We start from the raw sequence: 19,695 nt of genomic DNA, 5'->3' as shown, positions 1-19,695 counted from the left end.
GTTTTAAAGTAAGTCCAGAATAAGAGAATATGGGCTTTGAAAAGTTGAGGATCTCTGGCAACCTTGTGTTCCGGAACTGTGGGATTCACCTTTCCCTACAAGTCAATTCTCCACGAGCTCCCCGGCAGTCACCGGAAGCCGGCCAGCAGACAGGCAAGGAGCAAGTAATAACAACGGAAAAGGGAGCCAAAGGGACTTCTTGCAATGACCATGCATGGCACACAGGGGAGGGCGGCATGCAGGGACGGATTCCACACCATGACACAGCCACTCAAGGGAGCAGCCCCCTGTGCACACCAGCAACCAGAAGGACCAGGGCCCTAACCACCACATGCGGCAATGTTTTCTGGGCAGGCAGTGCCTTTAGTCCTAAATCCTGAGAGCACAGACTGTCTGCCACAAGGTTTAGGAGGGGCATGGACTTCTTTCTTTCATCACAGATTACATTTTTAAACTACGTTTCTGAAGAGTTCTGAGAATATTTGAAACTTAAGTACACTAAAGCTTAAGCTTAAAGAGAAAATTCAAATGTAGCACTAAATTTTCTAAAGAGACCAAAACCAAAATCAATAACAAAACCCCTTTTCTTTAAAAAAAAAAAAAAATGTTTTTAAGGGAGCCCGGGTGGCTCAGTGGGCGAGTCTCTGCCTTCAACTCAGGTCATGATCTCAGGGTCCTGGGATCAAGTCCCGCATCGGGCTCTCTGCTCAGCAGGGAGCCTGCTTCCCTCTCTCTCTCTGCCTGCCTCTCTGGGGCTTGAACTCACAACCCCAAGATCAAAAGTCACATGCTCTTCAGACTGGGCCATCAGGCTCAAACGCTCTTTTCTAAAACTACAACTAATATATTCTCTCAATCGCAAGATAATGGTAAAATGTCCCTCATGTGAGAAGTAAGTTAATCAGTTCTGAGTAAAGATGTCTGCATTTAAATCCTTCAGAAAAGGGTAAAGAGAATTTAAAAAGAAGGCTTCGAGTACTTGAACTTTTCTTTCCCCTCCGCCAGAAAAAGCCCATATATCTTCCCTTTTCATATTTACAATCTGGGAATGTAAAATCGCTAAGAAGCATAAATAAAAACCTTCAGGGTAATTCAAGCCAAATCGACAAATGTATCTTAATTTGGGCCAAAAGGGTGACTTGGCTTTGGGTCTTGTCCCAACCTATTTAGTATTAGTAATTAAAGTATTTTCCTGGCTGCCTTTCCCGTCTGCACCACGTGCCAGGCGAGCTGGGAGACTCAGCTGGCGGTAAGCTGCGTGTTTGTGTGAGTTCAGTGCTGACGTGCTCACTTTCAGGGTGACATGCTGAGGGACAGAGAGGATGTGGCATGCCAGGCCCCCAGAATGACCTTGTTAAGCTTTGAGTAGTCAATGAGGTCAGGCCGATGTCTGTGGATGAGCGCACAGAGTCCAAGGCCATCCTTCCAGCTGCACCATGGTCAGGAAGAACAGGAACACATGTTAATGCAGAGAAAGCAGCAGCTTACGTCTTGGACAGACGTAATCCTCCAAGTGGTCCCTCCTGTCCTTCTGTCACACCAACCCTCGCCCTGAGACTCCTCCCTATCTGCTGGCCCAGTCCCGGCTCTGGCATGGGAGAACCAGCGACACCCTCTTCTCACCCTGCCCTCCTCCCTGGTCAGCACCCTCCTGTCCCCATCCCTCCTCCCCATCTCCCACAAGGACCCTCCTGAAGGGTCTGCCCAGAAACCACACACAAGGACATCTACCCTTAAATGTCCAGGACATACATCCCCCTCAAGATCCTTAGTACACCTGAAAGTCACTATGAGCTCCCAGGGACTCCTCTGTCTTCATAAAGTCCTTCACATGTTTTCAAAAAGGCAAAGACACGGTAGCACCCGAGGGACTCAGCAAGGAGGAACCCGCACTCCTGGTCTGTCTCCCCAGAGACGCTCACGCAAACTGTTCTCTAGACAACCCCCGATTTTGAGCTTGCCAGAGGCGACTAGAAGTTCACTGAGGGCTGGGAGTGGGAGTTCTGCTCCCCAAAAGGTCAGGGGAAGAAAGAAACTTCAGAGGGCTACAGAGTTGAAGTGCTTGACCCAGTCTTGGGCAAAGGAGGAAAGGCGAGAAGGTCAATGAGTGGCAAGCGGACTTCCACACCTGCCTTCTCCTTTGGGGCTCCTCTTGTCCTCAAGACAGCGTGCTGTAGGGACAGAGAAGTCCTCTTTCCCACCTTTGCACACTGAAGGCCTGGCTCAGTGCCTGACACTTGGTAGATACTCTATGGTATTTGTCCACCAGGAGAACCTCCCCCATTTTCCCTTGCGGCTCCTGCTTGCCCTTCGTTTCCCTGATAATCCACGGTGGCTGAGGACCTATTCCTATTCCTGAGTAACCCATGAAACCGAGGGTGAAAATACAGCCCTTCTACTCTCAGAAGATGTGCGTGAGGAGGAACACTGAGGCAAGTGATAAACCCATGCTCTGGGATTAAATTTAGATGCCATTCATGCACGTTCCTGTCATTTTACAAATACAAGTTTCCTCCTCCTCTCGATCCCCAGCGTACAAACTTGGCCGAAGAAGTGACTTTCTCTGCAGCACAGAGAGAGGCGCTGGGGTATGGACAGTACGGCAGGATGACACGCAGACTCTGCCTCGGTGTCCCTGCTGAGAAGCCACGCCTGCCACCTCCCCTGCCGCCTCCTGACAGCAGCAGGTGAAGGTCACGGTGAGATGCATGCCCACAGCCCCCAAATAGCAAAGGCCCATTCGGGGGCTGAGCAGTACCATGCTGTTTTACCAGCCCCTCAAAGCCACTGGATGGGTTCCCCAGAGGGATCTTAAGTATCAGAGATGCTACAGCCTTGGGTCCACGGCAGACGTAAAACGTGCCTCAGACAGGAGCTGGAAGATACTAGCAGACATAACCACGGCCCTCCCAGGACTTCAGGAGAATCTAAGAAGCCCAGTGCCTTCCTTGCTCACCTGGTGTGGAAGTTCTGAATGTTCACGTTTCTATAAGGAGCGGTTTTCCTTTGACACCAAAGCAGCAGACCTTCTTTGGCAGAGGTTTCTGTAATGACAGCCAAGAAACAGTGTCCACCTGTAAATACTCAGTACTTAAGGCACCCAACTCCCAGGCTTGATAAGAGACCTCCCGGGGCGGGGGTTGGAGACTACCAAATGCATCATCTCTTCTTGTGATCTCTGCTGGGACCCTGCTCCCGGGGACAGACTGCTGAGGACACCAAAGGGACTTGAAAAGGCCAGCACGGGGGCAACCACAAGCTACGACATCATAAACACAAAATCAGACAGCGGGGATACCGGCAAAGAATTGTTTTTAAGGTTTCGTTTAAAAACTTTCAAGTTTCTGGGGCACACCTGGGTGGCTCAGTGGGTTAAGCTTCTGCCTTCGGCTCGAATCATGATCTCAGGGTCCTGGGATCAAGCCCTGCATCAGGCTTTCTGCTCAGTGGGGGGCCTGCTTCCTCCTCTCTCTCTGCCTGCCTGTCTGCCTACTTGTGATCTCTGTCTGTCAAATAAATAAATAAAATCTTTTTAAAAAATAAATAAATTGATAATAAAAATTTTCAAGTTTCACTTAAAAATTACTACAATGCACTAGACTATGACTTCACTAACCTGTCATTTGATTCTTTTATCATCTTGGGTCAATGGGATGCACAGAGACCACCGTGTCTCAGATTTATTCCCTTACCCGCTGATTTGTATAATACCAAAAGTCTTTTATTAGTACGTTTCAGGTTTGGCCACTTGAGTTCTGATGAAGTAAAAACAATGGCAGGCCCCCCATGGTAGCACAAGGCAGGCCACTGAGGTCCCAGTTCTGAACCTCACATTCCCCAGCGGCCTTTCCTCCTCAGGCCGCTCTGCCCAGGACTGATGGAGGGAGAGGCGCTGGAGCCAGCCATTCCTGTGTGGGTGCAGCTCCTCTGAGAGCCAAGGCTGAAGGGCTCCCCATCAGACCCTTCTCCCGGCAAACCTCCCTTCCCTTCGCCAGCACGGGTGTTGACCAGGTGCCCTGGACGCCTCTCTCTTGGCCATTTCTGGTTCTTCATAGGCATTTCCCAACCCCCCCCCCCCACCAAAAATCTCTGGCATGTCTGTTCTGGACTGAATGTTTGTGTTCCCCCACCCTCAAATTCCTATGTATTTTTTTGAAAAATATTTTACTTATTTATTTATTTGAGAGAAAGAGAGAAAGAGGGAATGAGAGAGAAAGAGTATGAGTCGGGGAGGCTCAGAGGGAGAAGCAGACTCCCTGCTGAGCAGGGAGTCCAATGCAGGACTTGATCCCAGGACTCCAGGATCATGAACTGACCCACAGGAAGTTGCTTAACCAACTGAGCCACCTAGGCACACCCCCCTCCCCAAATTCCTATGTTAAAGCCCTGACCTTATTTAAAGATGGAGCCTTTGGGAGGCAATTAAGTTTAGATGAGATCATGAGGGTGGTGCTCCCAGGATGGGAGTAGAGCCCTTCTGAGAAGAGAGCTCTTCCTCTCCCTCTGCCATGAAGGATGTAGCAAGAAAGTGGCCATTTACAAGCCAAAATGAAGGTCTTTAGCAAAAACAGACCATGCTGGCAGCCTGATCTTGGATTTCCACCCTCTAGAACCATGAGAAAATAAATGTCTTTTGGTCAGGCCACCTGGTCTATGGTCTTCTGTTATCGCAGCTCAAGACGGCTAAGACTGTGTCTAATACCCTTCTGGCACCAGCTTCTTCTTGGAGGGCCCAAAATTACCTGCATCCAAACATCTCCTCAAAACTGTTTCCCCAAATCTAGGATTCTGCCTGTATTTAAGTGCTAACAATTTAGAAAATCCCTATAAACATGTGGACTCTTAACTAACATTGGGCCCTGGCCTTCCATTTTATTAAGGACTTCAAGTTGATTTTTTTTTTCTGTAAAAAGTGTTCTATAATTATTTATCCTAATTGCCCATTCTCGTTCAGACTTTCCCATGACCCATAAACCAGCTGAAATAAACACACTCCCAAAATTTCACTTGCTAAAGGAATCACTTGAATCACTCCTATTCATGTCTCTTCTCCAGAAAATTTTATTAAGAAAAGCAACTGAACGTTCTAAGACTTTATTCAAATATTAACTGGTAAAAATGTTGAAAAATGGAAGTCCACACTGCCTGCCTTTGGGTCCCAACCGAGGTTACTAATAAGAAAAAGTACACTGGGGGGGCACCTGGGTGGCTCAGTGGGTTAAGTTGCTGCCTTCGGCTCGGGTCATGATCTCAGGGTCCTGGGATCAAGTCCCGCATCGGGCTCTCTGCTCAACGGGGAGCCTGCTTCTCTCTCTCTCTCTCTGCCTGCCTCTCCATCTACTTGTGATCTCTCTCTGTCAAATAAATAAATAAAATCTTTAAAAAATATATAAAAAAAAAAAAGAAAAAAAGAAAAAGTACACTGGGGCATCGGAGTGGCTCATTCATTAAGCATATGCCTTCGGCTCAGGTTATGATCCCAGGGCCCTGGGTTCAAGCCCTGTATATGGCTCCCTGCTCAGCAGGAAGCCTGATTCTCCTCCTTCCACTCCTCCTGCTGTGTTCCCCCTCGCACTAGGTCTCTTTCTGTCAAATAAATAAAATATTTTTTAAAAAAGGAAAAAGTACATCAGGAGGAAATAATGCACTGTATTTTAGAAAGTTTAAGTGAAATTTAGGCTAGAAAGGCAAAGAGAGGTAAAGCAGATCAACAGAATCTCATAAAGTTTAAATCTGCCTAATTTCATGGAGTTTTACCTAATTTATGTCTGAATATGTCTGAACACTCTTATGCAATGAATGTCAACATTTTCTCCTTATTTCATTGGCTAGCCTAATCAAAAAGGACTCTCTCCCACCACAACACCATTGTCAGGTTTTCCTAGCCAGGTCTATTATGTCCCTGGCAGCGGTATACCCCACTCCCAGCAAGGAGAGCTTAAATCTGAAACATGGCCTTTTGGCACATGCAGAATCGTTGATGTGAAAAGCACATTATAAGCAGGTACTGCCATTTATCATTCCGTCACAAAACATGAGAGATGCACCAAGCAAACCCCATCCACGTACAACGGGACCGCCCTCATTAGCAGGTGTGTTCATCTCTCATTTTATTTCCTGGAAGAAATCCATCATTCTTCCAAAGGACACTGGCTCCTCAAAGAATTCAATCATAATAACAATGACTTTTTGCACATGCTACACATCATGAAAACAAACTAAGATCATCTTTCTAGAGACCTCCAGAAATTAAGTGAGATTGTTGATAAATGACTCCAAAAAAGTGAAACAATAAAGAAAACAAAAATGTAAGTCAGTCAACTACCTCCTGAAGAACATCTACTTGGAAGAGATCTAGGGACTTTGCTAACCATATTCCTACTTTTGAATGTTTAACTTCTTAGTCTTTTGAAAAGCAGGTTAATATATCTTTTTATTGTGATAACTTCACAAAATACTGTGACATCTTGTTTTGGACACATCAACAATCACTCTAGGGAAAATGAATAATGGATACCATTCATAGCTACATTTGAAATAGAATTCTAAATTAAACTATCACTAATTTGATATGTGTAATCCATCAGAAAAAACCCTGTAATAACCTCTGTAATATTTGTGGGAAAAGGATTCGCTAGACTAGCAAAAGCAACTATGTGAATAAGCTTTTTAAAAATAGTATTTTTTTAAGGTGAGCTCAGCTGTTTAAATATTTAAATTTGGAAGTACATGAAATTGGTAAAATTATTATAAATTACTGTTTTTTTAATAAAGCAAGAACTTAGAAGAACCATCTTATTATTTTCACTGGAAAGAAATGAATGTATCTTTAAAAAAGCACATTGTAGGAAAGTTTTCAAATTCAGACTTTATAAATTCTGAGCCTGAATTATTGAGATTTTAATATCATTATATCTCACTTGGATTTTTATTTTTTTATATGTTTTATTTATTTATATGCCAGAGAGAGAGAAAGAGACAGCAAGAGAAGGAACACAACAGGGGGAATAGGAGCGTGAGAAGCAGGCTTCCAGCTGAGCAGGGAGCCCAAAGTGGGGCTGAATCCCTGGGATCATGACCGAGCTGAAGGCAGACGCCCACTGACCGAGCCACCCAGGTGCTCCGCAGTTGGATTTTTAGATGACACAAATGGGGCTTCCATGCCAGAAGGGAGTAATCTAAGTGGTCAGAAATTCCTTAAGGGTAAATGCTGTAGACTTCATGCCATCTGGCGCAACAGTAAGTAAATCACTGGTTTTTGACATTTGATGGTTGAATAATAACTAAGATCACCTAAAAAGACCCGCATCAGAGGGTCCTCTGTCCTGGGCAGAACTACAAACAATGTCCCCACCCTCACCATTCAGGTTCCTGGGTACCTGTTGGGTGACAAAGGTACAAGAGGTTGACAATGGTTGGACGATCCAGATCACCTTTAAGTAGGTTCTGCAGCTACACATTTTGTGATTTGAGGGCTAAATAGGCAAAGTTCTAATTTTAAGAATGTCAATTTGACACTTTTCAACAGTGCTGAATTCATCAAAATATTTAGGAGTACAGTGGGCGAAAAAGACTAAAGATTTTCATCTTCTGTGGCAGTGCCAAGGACGATGGTTCTATTATAGTGATGGAACAGTTGTTAGGCCCAAAGATACAATGACAATGGAGATTTTGTTAACAGAAAGACAGAAAGCTGTAGAGACCGACACAGAGACAGAGAACAAAAGCAGGGACGGAGGGTGAATGAATGAACTCAGATTTCAACTGATTGATTTTTTGCAACTGCAAGTCCACAGAACTGTTAGAGTTGGGAACCTATGAATATAATAAGCAATTAAAAGCCCCTAAAATGCTCATTTTAAAAAGCGACTTCTGTTCTGAACATGTGCTCATCTTTTCCAAAATGATTCCACCCCCATGAATGAAACAGTATTGCTGGGGTCCTTCCCATACAAATATAAAACCTGTGAAAACCCAACTCCCGTATCTTCCATGAAATCATGGAAATGACTGTTCAATTTTACAAGGTCTTATTTAAATTCTACTTTAGAAATTCAATCTACGAATGACTCCGAGTATCCTAACACAATCAGATTTTCAGCCGCGTCTTTTACCTTCAACTGAAATATCCTGAATAGCAAAGCGAAGGATGATGGTCCAGATCATACCCAGCGTCATCTTCACGTTGCCATCCACAATTTCTTTAGGAAAGAAACAACAACAACAAATTCGCATAAAGGTGACATCATCAGTGCATACATTTTTCCTATAGCTTGTATGTTTCCCATAAGTTTTGACTTTAGAGCTATTGGAAAAAAAAAATTATATATATATATATATAATAGAAAGACCAGTTCATGTTTTTATGTGTTGCAGTTATACAGTATTCATAACCAAATGTCTCTGGTTTAAATGAATTCTGAGTTAATAATAAGCATATATCTTGTAAATGCATAATCACTGAAAACAACCTGAGAGTTTCCAAAGCCCAAAGACTAGAGGGGCCAAGGTTCTGAGTAGTCAGTTTCAGAGAACCTGGGCTCATCTTCACCCTGATCCTTCAGGGCGCCCCAGGTGGGGCAAGGTCATGGTACTCAGCTGTAAAATAAACATAAGAAGCCAAGTCGTCTCAGTTCCTGCCGAACTTACTGGGGCTCCCAATCTCCCCAAGAAAGAAGAGATCACTTCCCTCCTACTAATTAGTTCTTCATAAGAGTCACGGGGAAGGTTAAGCTCTTTCCCATCCCAATAATCAGGCTGAAGAAGACAGCATTATATTTGACTCTATTCTTTACAAATAATCCTAGAGCCTGGTCTGCCATTCATGCTACCTTTTCCTCTCATCTCTGTACCCCAGACCTTAGCACACAGCCTGACACCGTAAGGAGGCAAGCACCATAAGTGCCAGGAGGAATTGGCCCAGCGGCAGGCCGACCCACCTTCCACTGGGAAGTCAATGTGGCAAGCCGGGTCATTCCTATCACCCTTCATTTACCTTCAGCCCCGATGGACACCAGTTTCACGCCTTTGCTGGCTATGTAATCCAAGGCTTTGTTGACATTAGCAATTTTGTGGAACCGCATTTTTCCTCGGTCAGGTTTGGGCAGCCTTTCCCCTGTCGGATGAAGAAAGAATAGCGTAGACACAGAGAAAGTAACCCCTTGACACGGAATCGAGACACCAAAATTCAGAGTCCATGCTTCCATAAATGGAAATAGGTATGTGACTGTTTCTGATGGGTCTCTGGTTTTTGTAAACCACAAACCAAAAAAACTTTTAAGACCAATGGACCAGAGCAGAGCCATATGCTTTTCAGATCTGCCTGGGAGAGTCCGGTTTGGTCTACCAGCCAAACTTACAAAGGAGTCTAGAGAAAAGCTGGTTGGTAGCCCAGGAGCCTCTGGAGTTGCTGATTATTAGAGGAAATCGGGAGAGCCTGGTCCAAATCACAGCACTGGCTGCCAGGGCTCAAGGCAGATACCCGATTATGAAGATATATGGATTGGGGCACACTCACCACCGCCCTTCTAGTCCCACTTCTTCAAGGGTGATCCCATCTCTCATCCAAAGTCTAAACCAGCCAACTCAAATTCAGAGCAAAACATAACCCCTCTGGGATTTGAGCTCATGTTTTCAGACTTATGGCAACATGTATCCTGGCTTTCTGCATGGAAGACCATGTCTGGGAGAGGCACCTGCTGGGCTTAGAGCAGAGAGAGGGCAGCACCATGGGGAGTCGCATAAATGTCATTTTTTTTCTTTTCTTATTCTGTTTCAAGGTGCGTGGTACAAACATTATTTTAATAGGTCAATTTTAAACAGAATTTACTCCTTTTTCAGAGCAGAAAAATAACTCCAGGCAGATTGCTCTTCGGAAAGGTGTTCTCTGCCAATAATACTGTGTTCTGGCCCAGCCAGGTCAAAGGGCACATCTGAGGCAGTTGTTTCTAAATAGATGCGTATCCAGAGCCCACACACGGACGCGCAGGGTGTAGCAGGACACCTATACGTCCAAGACCAACCTGAGATGACTTCCAAAAGCAGCATGAGCTTAAGGCCATTCCTGAAGTCTTCCTCAATGTTCTCAATCTGGGTGCCGGCCTTCCTTAGGTGGGAATTACACCAGGCAGTGAAAGTCTGCAACGAGAACCAAGCACTGCTTGACACGGCCCCAGCCCCATCGGGGTAACCCTCCACCCCATGTGGCCAACACTCAACTTCTTGCACACTCGAGACTGGAGCTCCCGGGGCCTTCTAGGGCAAGCACACAGAATTTTATGGAAAGGATGACTTGAGGCCTATGGTAATTTCCCCTTTAGGGACAAAAAAAAAAAATCATTTATTTGATATACCAGCCTGAGGGATTTATGCCTTCAGCTTAAAAAGGTACCAGGTTCACACCTATGTCCTGACCTTCTGAAAACCTATTTCGTAGGAGATACGGACTAAATGAGAGCATGCTTACTCCCTGCACACAACAAAAATAACCTTGCTTGTAGAATGGATGAATAAAGAATGTTTAAATAATGTTCATAATGGCTTACTTCGGAGCGGAGGGTGGGCGGTATTATGTCACAGAGAGGAGAGGAGAGGAGGGCCCCCAAACCACTCATTAGCTACATCTTAGTTTATCCTGAATGCGCAACAGTGTTAAGCTAGTAACTAAATCAATTAAACAAATTTGCAGTATAGTCAATCATTAAAAATAAGGATAATAATAACAGTAATAAGGACCTCCTCCTGGCATATGCCAGGCCCTGGTCTAGACCCGGGAGTTCAAAGCAGTTAGATAGAGCCCAGCCATGGAAGGGCTCCCAGTCTGGTCATGTTAACAAATCATGAAGACAGTCTTCAGTGGAAAGGTGGGCTGTATATCAAGAGGCATCCAAAGTCCTTCTGTTTATTTTTCAAGCTGCTCTTAACTTGGTTTCCACTTGTGCACTATTTCCTGCCAAAACCATTTTAGAAGGGCTTGCGCAGCAGCTGCTGGCTAAGAATGCAAATGTCCCCTTGGGTTGCAACAGCTGTGGGGCTCCAGAACAAAGTGCCCAGCATGTTACTCTGTGCGGAGACATGCAAATAGGGTCTGTGTGACAGAGGAGAAAATGAATCCTTAAAAAATAGGTGGGTTCCGTGCAAGACCACAAAAAGATACTCTTTCTATAAAAATGATTTTCCTGGGTAACAGAAAATTTTCAAATCCAATAGTCACTTATTTCAACAAAGATGCGACAGCATTAAGTATAAGGGCAGAAAGAGAATGTAGGCATTTTCTTGGACTTACAATAATTCATTTCACCCTGAGAGCCTAAAGGAATAATTATTTCTACTAAAACACCACTAAACTTCAGTCAACTTAAAACAGAAGAGATACTTGAAACCATATGCTCTAGATCTACCTCTAGTCGACATGGTAGCCCCTAGCCATGGGTGGCTATTTAGGTATAAACTAACTAAAATGAAAGGAAATTAAAAATATTAGTTCCTCAGTTGCATAAGCTACTTTTCAAGTACTCAAAAGCCACCTGTAGCTGGGGGTTAGTGAGCTGGACGGTGAGCAGACTGAGCATTCCAGCAATACAGAAAGTTCAACGGGATAGCACTGTTCTAGAGAACCAAACTTTGGTGTTTGAAGCCAAGATTGTTAGGAAGAGTCTAACTTTTTTTTTTTAATCTCAATATCAATTTTATCAATTTATTTTGAATAGGCGATACATTTCCCTGGCTCAAGATTCAAGTGCCACAAAAAGGGGATAAAGTGAAAAGCGTCCCTCTCTTCCCATTCCCAGGTACCCAGTTCCATTCTCCAGAGGACGGTTTTGCGTGTGTCTCTTCAAGGATCTTTTTTTTTTTTTTTTAAAGATTTTATTTATTTATTTGACAGAGAGAAATCACAAGTAGATGGAGAGGCAGGCAGAGAGAGAGAGAGAGGGAAGCAGGCTCCCTGCCAAGCAGAGAGCCCGATGCGGGACTCGATCACAGCACCCTGAGATCATGACCTGAGCCGAAGGCAGCAGCTTAACCCACTGAGCCACCCAGGCGCCCCTCTTCAAGGATCTTTGATACCTATGTAAGTACACAGATACACACTCCTTTTTTTTTTTTTGTCCTTTAACCCATATCAGAATATAGACATTGTCCTGCACCTGGATTCTTTTTTTTAACCCACATAAAAAATATAACCTAGAGCTCTTTCCATTCCGCATAGATCATTCCTTCTGATGGCTGCATAGTATTCCACCATAGTACATATACTGTGCTGTGTGTAACTAGCTCCCTGTGGATGGACATTTTGGTTGTTTCTAGACAGTTATCTATCAGTAAAACACATCCTAGGCCCGTTTCCAGCAACCAAAACGACTTTAAATGTGTTTGGGTTTTGCATTTTTTTTTTTAAACTGACAATGCTGAGACTAATCACAGACCTAAACTTTTGGGAAAGGCACAAGAAAACAGGTTGTGATTTTTTAAAATGGAATTGACAGAAAAATAGAATGATGTAAAATATTTAGAGAGTTGCCTTTATTTAGATTTGAATTTAAAAATGAGCAACTACTGCTGGTGCCAATTTCCTTATCTTGTCACCGTGTCACTTAAATCCCTTCATAATAAAAGTGTCAGAAACACTTCTGAATATAATCCCAAAGCTGCAAGCTTCCTGGCCCCATGATGAAACACTGGTGAAGTCTGTTTGATACTACCTTTTTATAGGTATACTCACAATGAAGGTAATTTACCATAGGTAATTATCCCTTTGTGCAAATCCGGAAAATGAATTTAATCTAAAAGGTCAATTTATTTAGGTAAGTTTAATGAAGTGTCCCTATCTTTAATGAGCCCTTCTAAGAGCCAATAAAGGTTAAGGTAACTACCAAATTCCATGTGAAAAGGACCCCGACAGCGCTGGTATAATGGCTTTGCAAAGAAGCCGGTGAGCTCTGAAAAGGAATTTTAAGCTTTATTAGAATGTTTAATTTTCAGTCTATCTACAGTTTTAATTACCATAGCCTATAGAGACTGTTCTTAGGCATTTCCAGTCATCCTGGGTTTCTGTGAAAAGCCTGCTAATTATGCAGGAGACAAAGCCACAACAGCAAAGGCAAAACCCCACACATTTACCTGAAGGCTTCTCTGTGGCTAGCCTTGATACTTGACAGCAACGTGGGAACTCAATCTTGGAGGACTAGTGTGGCCAGGAGGTAGGTCCACATGGTTTTAGAGCCAGGCTCCTTGGATCAAACCAAACTACTTAGGACTTCTAAGAGAAATGGTGCTCTATGAACTAGCCATGCCCACCAAGGAGAGAGGCCACGGTGTCCACAGGCCGTGGCTCAACCCAGAAGCTGCTCAGTCACGTGAGGTCCTCCAACCTCCTCTCCTGCTTCCTCTACCTCTCTTCTGGAGAACAGCTCATTCCCTGCTCTTCTGCACCTAGTGATAAGACCCAATGCTTCTGAAGCTCAAAAACAGGCACATAAAAAAAAAAAAAAAAAAAACAAAAAACAAAAAACCTTTGAGAGCCATACAAAGAGAACCAAGATGGAACACCACAGACCCATCTACAGATGTTCCTGACTTATGACAGTTGGACTTACAAGTTTTTGACCTCACAGTGGTGTGAAAGCCATTCCTAGTCAGGAGGAACCATACTTGGAATTCTGAATCTGGGTATTTTCCCAAGCTAAGCTGTGTGGTACGATCCTCTCTTGTGATGCTGGGCAGGGCAGCAGCTCCCAAGCAGCTATGGGATCATAAGGGTCAACAACTTACAAACTTACCAACATTCTGCACCCATACAAAGCCCTTCTGTTTTTCACTTTGGGTACAGTATTCAATCACGGGACCATCAACACTTTATTATGAAACAGGCTTTGTGTTAGATGCTCTTGCCCAACTGTAGCCTAACATCAGTGTTCGGAGTACGGTTAAGGGCGGCTGGGCTGGACTATGACGTTTGGTAGGTTACATGGAGCCAATGTGTTTCTGACTTAAGATATTTTTAACTTACCATGGGGTTATCCAGATATAACTCCAATGTCAGTTAAAGAAGATCTGTATCTCCAGAAGAGAAAGGCTGATATTTGTAGCTCTTACCACCTTCCAAAGAAGCTCACAAGAAAACGAAGGGAAAGGATGTTCAAGACACATGTAGAAAAGATGGAAAGGCAGTGGAAGGCACTGTCTCCACGCGTATATTCCCCAAACAACAGGAGCAAATATCAGCATCTCTTCCTGAAACATAAGGAATCACAACCCGGGAGACACTGGCCCCGATGGCTGGTCCTGCAGGAGCAGACTGGTCTCCAAGCTCATATAGACCCAACGTGGCCATGGCACCAAAATTTCTGTAAGCAACAGGGTACAAAGGAGAAGGGCCCAGAGATTAAGGGTTTAACCCTTAACCTTTAAGGCCGTGTTTTCATGGCTTTTAGGCTTATAGTATTATGTTTTCATGCAGGAAGTCTAAAGGACACTCAACTATGCTCAGTCCCTTCTCTATTATATTCTCTATCTAGTGGCCCAGAAAACATTCCTCAACACCCAAAACATGGTGGTTGAGAACAATAGCAGTAGAAGGAGTTTCCCAGGATTATCTAATTAAGTTAACTTAATTAGTTAGTCCTGTTATGGACTAACAACTAAGTGTTAGTCCTGTTCACTGGAAGGTGAGGCCATCTTCTTTCCTGAAGAACTTACTAGCAAAGTCTCTAGTCCACAAGAACGGTAAGCCTATTGTCTTTCTCAAAGTTAAATTCTCTGTGCGTGCTTAAGGGCAAAAAAAAAAAAAAAAAAAAAAAAAAAGGAAGAAGAAGTACTGTGTCTTTACTAACATGTTAAGATAAGCCTGTGCTACTGAATGATATACATTTGCATATGGTTTCTTTTTAAGTTAATTAACCCTATAGACCTAACAGCCTACACTGCAGACTTTTCCACAGACAAAAGGGAGAAAAGGTCTTTTAATCAAAATGATTAGTAACTGAGGTTATTTACATAACACAAGTTCATATCTCTACCTGGAGAGGATTATTACCCAGAAAAAGAAAAAAATAAAAACATCAATCTTGAGTCTGACACAGTTGTCTGGACACAAGTTGGTTTCATGCTATCAGATAATTATTAATTCTTTCAGCGATAAGATTTCTAGGCCTGGTCTCCTCTAAGACTAATTGTTCAACTTAGTATTCTATTTTCTTCAAACCAAAAATATGGCAAGACAACATCTATAAACTCCCTTTATACTTTTTAAACTAGCTTTTGCTCTGATAATAATAACATGAAATACGAATTTCAGATTCCATTTCCTGAAATGGATACTCGGAAAAGTTTGTGGGGTTTCCCTGAACGGAACAGAACGGGGCATGCTGAGGGCTAGGACATTCGGGCACAGCCCACAGCATGAAGCTTGCGGGGTAGGAAGGTCTGAAGCAGCTCTCAGCTTTCAAGCCCACCAATGATAACACAGCATTATCTGTCAGGTCCAAAACAGTTCGGGGCACTGTCAAAGTGTTCCATGATTTTGAGCTTGCTTTCGTCGGTCAGTAAAGGCATTGGGAGGCTCACCGCGTCGATCCTGGCCTGAATCTTTTGGGGAGGGATGAGTGGGCCCCAGGAAAGGGGGAGGCCGAGCCTGGTCCAGCCTGCAGTCGTGGCTCAGAACTCAGATTCTATTTCTGACTCTGATACCATGAAATTATTTGTCCTTCGTGTCCTGACACTTTCCCAGCTACAGAAAAAAAAGGGCGGGGGATAATAATTGTTATCATCAACTCTATGATAAACAGTTCAAAAGGTTATCAGGAGGAGAAGAACTATAGAAGCTGACCGGCCAACACCACCTATCACGTTGTTTCAGAACGCTCTCTCACGTACAACTAACGGAAGCCAGTCTATGGTTTAAAGTTGATTGTCTAAAAAGGCTCCATTTGTTTTTCTATTTACAATAATCACTTTTAAGGATATGTTATTTTCCACCTCATAGACTCCCAATTCAACAAGATTCCTTCTAATCACTTTCCTGGTTTTTGTTTGGTTTTTTTAATTAAACATTTGGAAAGTAAGGAGGTAGGGAGCATCTAGAAAGCTGCACCCATTTATAAACTCTCTGGTTAAGGCAGAAGAGGAGGTCAGAGCTGTTCCTGGGAAGTAAATGTGATTTCGGCTTTAGTGTATAAAAAGGAGACACTCGGGGCACCTGGGTGGCTCAGGTGTTAAGCGTCTGCCTTCAGCTCAGTTCATGATCTCAGGGTCCTGGGATTGAGCCCCGAATTAGGCTCCCTGCGTGGTAGGGAGCCTGTTTCTCCCTCTCTCACCCCCCCTGCTTGTGTTCCCTCTCTCACTGTGTCACTCTCTGTCAAATGAATAAATAAAATCTTAAAAAAAAAACCAAACAGGAATGCCTGGGTGGCTCAGTAGGTTAAAGCCTCTGCCTTTAGCTCAGGTCATGATCCCAGGGTCCTGGGATGGAGTCCCGAAGGGGGCTTCACTGCTCAGCAGGGAGCCTGCTTCCCTTCCTCTCTCTCTGCTGCCTCACTGCCTACTTGTGATCTCTGTCAAATGAATAAATAAAATCTTAAAATAAAAATAAAAATAAAAAGGAGACATGGCCGTCACATAGAGCAGGGAGTTCTCTGCACAGGGAGGACAGAAAGTTCTGTCCCACACAGCTGGCAGAAGCAGAACTTTCTGTTTCACTACAAAGCTTCACAATCCCAGTCCCCTCAACCAAGAGACCCTGGTCCACGCACCAGGTGAGGACACGCACTGGGTGATTCATACAACGAGGCCATAGCAAGCATGGCCTTAAATTTAAATATTCAGGCACACAGCTATCTTATAAAATCTTTCAGCAAGGTCTCTGGACCCAGAAGCCACTCTCCAGTGAGGACTGCTCAACCTAATCTTCTGATCTGGAAAAATATTCCACATCTTCAAGGCTGCCAAGTGCCCTAGTATACCTTTCAACTCCTCACACGACATTTTAAAAAATCAACCAGAGAGAGAGAAGTATGGAAGCACGTAAGTGTCCACTCTAAGGATCCTACATGTGTTACAACCAATGGTAAGATGTCTTGGAAGCCCTTCTGGAGGCCTCATGCTCTCATGAGTTGCGTAAGCAGGCATCTAAGTACACAGTGGGCAGCCCTTTTGTTCTCTGCCCACAAATCTCTGCCAAGTCTCCAGGATCCTGCTAGATCCCACGGCAGGTGACAGCTCAGTGTAGCACCCCCTGAAACACAGCCGCCCTAAAATCTGAATCCTGGCTCTGTGACCCTGAAACACAGCCGCCCTAAAATCTGAGTCCTGGCTCTGTGACCCGCTGAGGGCCCAGTGTGGCCAAGTCAGCCCCTCTTTCCTGTGACTTGTTGCTTGCCCCAAGGAATGCACTGTGTACCTATCCCAACTGGCTGACCGTGATGTCTGATAAATGAAAGAGAAAGCCAACTACTTCACAATACAGATGCGACAGAATCACAAAAGAACAGCAGTTGGTGGTGGCAATTCAAAGAAACTGGAAGTGCTTTGGGGTTTAAATTAAAAGGGAATTAAACCATTGCATAGAAAAAAAACACATAGTCTACAGTCACGACTTAAGGCTCCTTGAGCAAAAGAATATTCCACCTCCAATAATCAAGCATAAACATGCACATTTCATAAACCGTGGCAGGGCACAGACAGAAAGAGGAGACAAGAAGGTCTGAAATCCACGAATCCTGATTCTCCCCAAGCACTTCACACCACTGTTCACAGAACAAAGAGCATCAGTAGTGTACTGTGACTTCCTCAAGGAACAAAGTGTTCAGAGCATTAGTTTTCGCCCATAGAAATGTATTTTGTCCCTGCATTTTTAAAAAAGAATTTATTTGCATGAGACCATTAGTATAAAGGGCTAACTCGGTTCAAAATACACTAAGTATAAAGAGCTTCAAAATTAACTTGTAAAAAAGCAAATCCCAGTACATTCCACTGCAAATGGCAAGCCCATGACTAGTTTCTTGGGCTTTCGTTTGCCTGCAAGCAAGTGTACATTTTAGGAATCAAAAAGCTGAAATGACCGCAGTAGCCTCTGATCCTGTCTTGGTCACCTTTCCGTCACCCAAAGAACCCAGCATCCAGCCAGCATACCTGTAATTCACAGAGAGAGAACTAGTACCCATTTCAAATTTTCAATACTTCAAATGGTCATGAATAAGTTGGAACCTCAACAGTACCAAAATTCAATTTTAGAAAATTTTATTTATTTATTTATTTATTTGAGAGCCAGAGAGAGAGACTGAGAGAGTTAGGGGAGGAGTAGAGAGTGAGGGACAAGCCGACTCCATTCAGAGCACAGAGCCAGACGCTGGGCTGGATCCCAAGACCCTGAGACTGTGATCTGAGCTGAAATCAAGAGTCAGACGCTTAACCAACTGAGCCTCTGAGGCACCCCTAAAATGCTGCTTTTCACTTAACTTCTAGGGATACTCACAAATACCAACTTAATTATTCCGAGACCAAGGAAGAGGTGAAAAAAAGACACGTCCCTCTTCTGTTGATTCACGCCCAACAAGTTCCCTCAGCAAGCAGGGCTCAGTGTTTCTTCCTACCCAAAGTTAGGACACCTCATAGTCTCAAATTGCAGGGCAGGCCATCCCAGGAACAACTGAAGGGGAGCTGTCACCCATGGAATCCTTGAAGGACTTGGTAGGAAAGTGGGAAAAAAGAGTGCCTTCAGAAAGACCTGGTGGGTGATGCCACCTGCACACTTCAAACATGCTGGTGTAAGTGACACAGATGGAACCAGGGGTCTTTGCTTTGCTCCGGACAGTGCCTGGCACACAGTGGCGCTCAATAACTCTTTGTTGACTAGGATCCGATTTGTCAGACTTTCTGGGACAGAGTAAAGAAGATAACAGATTTTTTTTTTTTTTGACTGAAAATATAAAAAAGACTGAGGAGTTAAAAAATCTGTATCTGCTTAAAAAAAATCTGTATCTGCTCAAGTTCCAGGTTTTTAAAAATTATTATCATGTCAGACTTAACTACAGAATCCTTAAATGTTAAAATACACTCTGTAATCTTGCCAAAAAAAAAAAAAAAAAAAATCCTTGTGAAAAATAAAAGACAACCTCACGACTGAGGGCATCTAAAAATAGAACCAGGCTAATGGATGATTCTTTAAGTGGATAGGTTAAAGATGGCTCTCCAGCACTTGAAACAATAGTTCTATCCATATCTGGTTTTCATCGGGAATTCTGAACCCTGAATTTTAGGCATCAGTCACCAGGCTAAGACCAACTACCATTTAGGTCCTGGGCTGTAAAGAACACATGAAGAAAGGCGCTAAAAGCTCTTCAGACTCTCTCACAGGAGAAAAAAAAACAAATGCTTTTCAGGTTTTTTAACAAAGCCAAATCTTGCCCCGACTGAGTCTGGCTTGAGGAATGGCCTCTTTGGTAATGTGGAATCAATGTCCTCCACACCTTCCAGAAAGGACAGAAATTAAAGCTAGGGAATCGGGAAAGGTGTCACAACAGTTATATAAATATAAGCAAAATCCCGGGCTTCGATGGGAAACCTGTTCATTGTCTACAGCATGCCTTCTGTGCTGTTCCAAGACTCGTAAGTCATAGATAAAGAACAGTGCAAGTAATTCTTGCCTACAGACAAGAAATGCATTCTGTCGGGGACAGGGACAATTCCTCCCAGAAGGAC

At 43.7% G+C, this 19,695-nt stretch overlaps 1 protein-coding gene across 2 annotated transcripts in view; it reads right to left on the bottom strand.

Annotated features, from left to right (window-relative positions):
• ACTN2 (actinin alpha 2) overlaps window positions 1-19,695 on the bottom strand; it is a 65,449-nt gene that overhangs the window by 29,491 nt on the left and 16,263 nt on the right. For both annotated transcript variants that reach the window (XM_059170330.1, XM_059170327.1), the window contains exons 2-6: window positions 10,023-10,137; window positions 8,996-9,115; window positions 8,115-8,201; window positions 2,957-3,044; window positions 1,351-1,429 (exon numbers count right to left, since the gene is read on the bottom strand). In XM_059170330.1, coding sequence (XP_059026313.1) covers window positions 1,351-1,429; window positions 2,957-3,044; window positions 8,115-8,201; window positions 8,996-9,115; window positions 10,023-10,137 — 489 coding nt within the window. The remainder of the gene's footprint in view (window positions 1-1,350; window positions 1,430-2,956; window positions 3,045-8,114; window positions 8,202-8,995; window positions 9,116-10,022; window positions 10,138-19,695) is intronic.

Source organism: Mustela lutreola, chromosome 4 (assembly GCF_030435805.1).
Source record: "Mustela lutreola isolate mMusLut2 chromosome 4, mMusLut2.pri, whole genome shotgun sequence".
NCBI lineage: Eukaryota > Metazoa > Chordata > Mammalia > Carnivora > Mustelidae > Mustela > Mustela lutreola.
The sequence above is the reverse complement of the archived record's forward strand: the minus strand, read 5'-3'. Positions and strand labels throughout refer to the sequence as shown.